The sequence below is a fragment of the Gekko japonicus genome, unplaced genomic scaffold, assembly GCF_001447785.1.
Source record: "Gekko japonicus isolate JY-2015 unplaced genomic scaffold, Gekko_japonicus_V1.1 scaffold1333, whole genome shotgun sequence".
Taxonomy (NCBI): Eukaryota; Metazoa; Chordata; class Lepidosauria; order Squamata; family Gekkonidae; genus Gekko; species Gekko japonicus.
This window is the reverse complement of record NW_015160252.1, coordinates 467553-471964: the sequence shown is the minus strand read 5'-3', so window position 1 is coordinate 471964 and position 4412 is coordinate 467553. Positions and strand designations below refer to the sequence as shown.

Sequence of the window (4412 nt, the reverse complement as noted above, 5' to 3'; positions counted from 1 at the left end):
GAAGTCGATCCATCTCATGTCAGGCCATCCTCTTTTCCTGCTGCCTTCGACTTTTGCTAACCTGATAAGTAGGACAGCCTCAGTTTGGTCATTTCAGCTTCTCTGGAGAATTCAGGCTTGGTTCAGTCTAGAATCCACTGTTTTGTCTTTATGGAGGTCCGTGGCATCCATAAAACTCTCCTTCACGTGCTGTCTCTAAACCCTCAGTGAAATGGCAGTAGTTGTCACACAAGTGGAAACCAATGCTCAACACCTCAGGGTCCCACAGATACTTCTCATTTTTAAAAAGGTCAGTTTGTGCTGAGTTCCATGTCACATGTATGTTCGCCCTTTGACGATCCCATTCTTACACATAAGCCATCCTTCCAACGATTTTGCCGGCTATTGGCCTGCTTTGTACCATCCTTAACCCAAGCCGGAAGCTGATTATATGACTCTTGTGGGCCGATTCACACGTGCGATTCCCGGATTCCTCATTAGCTGACTGCCAACACACGTGACGGCTCGCAGCTGAACGTCTGAACAGCACGGTCCAATGGCAAGGCTTGTTTTCAAGCGCCACTGGTACCATTTCGTCCGAGGTGGTTGGTCTGCGTTCAGGTCACTGCTCACTGTTGTCAGACAGGCTCCAAGGCACGCTCTTCATCCCGTCTGTTTACAGCTAAAGCTTGACACAGGAAATAAGTGTCCTAAAAAGACATTCTGGCAGAAAACCAGGATCTGGGATGAGGCTTTCAAGGGCCCCTGGATGGCTGCTCGCCTTATATAGCAACGGCTTGCCCGCGAGGAGGAGGCAGGCTCTCCCGCTCTGTTTCAAAACCGGGTTTCCCAGCAGCAAAGCTAGGGGCACAGCTTGCAAACATTAGAAAAACAGACCGGCGGGGGGCCGGGCGCGCTTCGCCTTTGCCTTTTTAGGGCTTTCTGGCGCCTCGGAGAGGTTCCCAAGCGCAGCCAGGCTCCGCCTGTATCCCTCCCTGCCAGGCTGTGGGTGGGGAAAGGAAGGAGGAAGCAGCCGCGGACGAGGAGCGGCGGCGGCTCCAAAGCCGGCGGGGGGCATGTCTCGCGCGCAGCAGCCGCCGTCCATGTCACATGTATGTTCGCCCTTTGACGATCCCATTCTTACATATAAGCCATCCTTCCAACGATTTTGCCGGCTATTGGCCTGCTTTGTACCATCCTTAACCCAAGCCGGAAGCTGATTATATGACTCTTGTGGGCCGATTCACACGTGCGATTCCCGGATTCCTCATTAGCTGACTGCCAACACACGTGACGGCTCGCAGCTGAACGTCTGAACAGCACGGTCCAATGGCAAGGCTTGTTTTCAAGCGCCACTGGTACCATTTCGTCCGAGGTGGTTGGTCTGCGTTCAGGTCACTGCTCACTGTTGTCAGACAGGCTCCAAGGCACGCTCTTCATCCCGTCTGTTTACAGCTAAAGCTTGACACAGGAAATAAGTGTCCTAAAAAGACATTCTGGCAGAAAACCAGGATCTGGGATGAGGCTTTCAAGGGCCCCTGGATGGCTGCTCGCCTTATATAGCAACGGCTTGCCCGCGAGGAGGAGGCAGGCTCTCCCGCTCTGTTTCAAAACCGGGTTTCCCAGCAGCAAAGCTAGGGGCACAGCTTGCAAACATTAGAAAAACAGACCGGCGGGGGGCCGGGCGCGCTTCGCCTTTGCCTTTTTAGGGCTTTTTGGCGCCTCGGAGAGGTTCCCAAGCGCAGCCAGGCTCCGCCTGTATCCCTCCCTGCCAGGCTGTGGGTGGGGAAAGGAAGGAGGAAGCAGCCGCGGACGAGGAGCGGCGGCGGCTCCGGGCCGGCGGCGGCGCCTCCAAAGCCGGCGGGGGGCATGTCCCGCGCGCAGCAGCAGCAGCCGCCGCCGCCACCTCGGCCGGAGGAGCGCAGCTCTCCGGACGAGCTGGAGGACGAGAAGGAGGAAGAAGTGGTGCAGATCCGGCTGGGCGACCGGAGCTTCCCGGTGTGCAAGCGGAAGCTGCTGGAGCAGAGCGCCTACTTCCGGGCTCTGTACCGCTCCGGGATGCGGGAGGCGGCCGAGCCGGAGGTGCAGCAGCTGCGCGGCGGGCTGAGCGCGGCGGGCTTGGAGCTGGTGCTCGACTTCATCAACACGTCGTGCCTGCGCCGGCTGGAGCGCCAGGAGGGCGGCGAGCCCCCCCTGCTGGACGAGCTGGTCGAGGCGGCCTCCTACCTGCAGGTCACGCCGCTGCTGCGCCGCCTGCGCTCCCAGGTGCGCCTGGACAACTGCCTTGAGCTCCGCCAGCTGGCCCAGATCTACGGCCTGCAGGAGCTGGAGGAGGCCTGCCTCCACTTCATGGGCGGCCACTTCCACCAGGTGCTCCGCAGGCCCGAGGCTCGCCCCCACCTGCTCCTGCCAAGCGCCCTGAGGCTCCAGCTGAAGGAGAGGCGCATGAAGGGCGCTGCAGCCCTGGTGGCTTTGGGCAACTTCATCGGTGCCCCTTCTGCCCCAGGCAGGCCGCCCCTGGAGGACTTGCCCTGCGCCATGCTCAGGTACGACGAAGGGGCTCGGCGCTGGCTGGTGCTGCCCAGCGACCTGCCTGCAGACCTGGCGAATGTCCGAGGATACGGCTCCGCCGTGCTGGACAACTACTTGTTCATTGTCGGGGGCTACCGCATCACCAGCCAGGAGATCTCCGCCGCCCACTGTTACAACCCGTGTCTGAACGAGTGGAGTCAGATGGCGTCAATGAACCAGAAGAGGTACAAAAACACCCTTCAGGTGGTGTGTACAGTTCTGGTCACCACTCCTCAAAAAGGATGTTGTAGCATTGGAAAAGGTGCAAAAAAGGGCAACTGAAATGATTAAGGGGATGGAACATCTCCCCTCTGAAGAAAGGCTAAAGAGGTTGGGGCTCGTTAGCTTGGAGAAACAACGACATGGTGACATGACAGAGGTTTACAAAATTGTCCATGGGGTAGAGAAGGTAGAGAAAGAAGTACTTCTCTCCCTTTCTCACAATACAAGAACTTGTGAGCACTCCGTGAAATTGATGACCAGTAGGTTTAGAACAGATAAAAGGAAGTACTTATTCACCCAAGGAAGTGGTGGCGACTACAAGCATAGACTGCTTCAAGAGGGGATTGGAGCAGAGGTCCATCAGTGGCTATTAGCCACAAGGTATAGATAGGAACCACTATGCGTGGGGTTGTGATGCTCTGTATTCTTGGTGCTTGGGGGGGACAATAGGAGGGCTTCTGGAGTTCTGGCCCTGCTGGTGGACCTCCTAATGAGATCTGGATTTTGGCCACTGTGACACAGAGTGTTGAACTGGATGGGCCACTGGCCAGATCCAGCATGGCTTCTCTTGTGTTCTTATGTTCTCGAGAGTGTGTCTAGTAGTAGGGCACCTGGCCCTAAAACAAACTTCTAAGGTCTTGCAGTGTTTTGTTAGAATTAGTTACACTGTCTTCTCTACTTTGTTTCAAATAACTAGCTGCACTTTGCTTACTGAGGGCACCCAGCCGTGCAACTTTTAATGGGGCTGTAGGAAGAATGAGTTATGATGCTGTCCTGCTGAGCTCCACCTTGTATGAATTTAGAACCAAAGAGGATGGCGGATGGCTTCCACTCAGTCATGCTTAATAGGAATTCTGTTTCTGTTCTGGCTTTTTCTCTCACTGGTTTATGGTTACTGAGAACCCTTAAGATCTGTCTGTACTACAGACTGGGTTTCTCAACATCTTTCAGGCTTCCCTGGTTCATGTTTCCTAAAAAAAGGACTTATTCTGGGCAAAAACGTGTGCCATTTGTGAGTGGCCATGTTTCAACTACCAAATCCATTTTTGGTGTTCTCTCAGAAGCACAAATAAAGTGGAACAGGGAACCACGTGATGGTGATGGCTTATTCCAGAAGCAAATGATTGTGTCTGCCTCCGATGGCGAGCCCTTAGTCTCTGGGAGAGCAAGACGTACAGGCGGACAGTGACTCTCTGAGCTGGTAAGAGAATCATTCATCTGTCCAAAGAGCAGGAAAAATTGAGATTTGATCTCTGCTAGTTGCATAGTTTATTCTTTTACCAAGCCTCCTATGGGAGGGCTCTTCCATGTTGGCGCACTTCACCTCGGGGACTTGTCTGGCCACTGCTGAAAACAAAACATTGGGTTCGATGGCTCTTTCCTATCCAGCAGGGCTCTTAAAACGGGTTGACTCCGATGCATGATGTCGGAGGCCCCAGGGGGTTCAGAGGAGAGGTGTTGTGGCTTTCCTTTGTTGGCTGACACTTGTCTTTCCCATGCTGCATTGCTGCTTGTTACGCTGAAGGTAAAACCACAGCACCTGAAAAGGACTCTGCACAGGTACGAGAATGCAGAACGCACTGAAGTGGCATGATCTTGGGGTCCGTGTGCTGAAGCTGCTGCTGCAAAGGCTATATATA

At 54.7% G+C, this 4412-nt stretch overlaps 1 protein-coding gene across 1 annotated transcript in view; it reads left to right on the top strand.

Moving 5' to 3' along the window:
- The first annotated feature begins 1848 nt into the window (after nt 1-1848).
- The window catches only part of KLHL42 (kelch like family member 42), an 8427-nt gene continuing 5863 nt past the window's right edge, over nt 1849-4412 (top strand). Inside the window, exon 1 of the mRNA XM_015414266.1 lies at nt 1849-2735. Coding sequence (XP_015269752.1) covers nt 1849-2735 — 887 coding nt within the window. The remainder of the gene's footprint in view (nt 2736-4412) is intronic.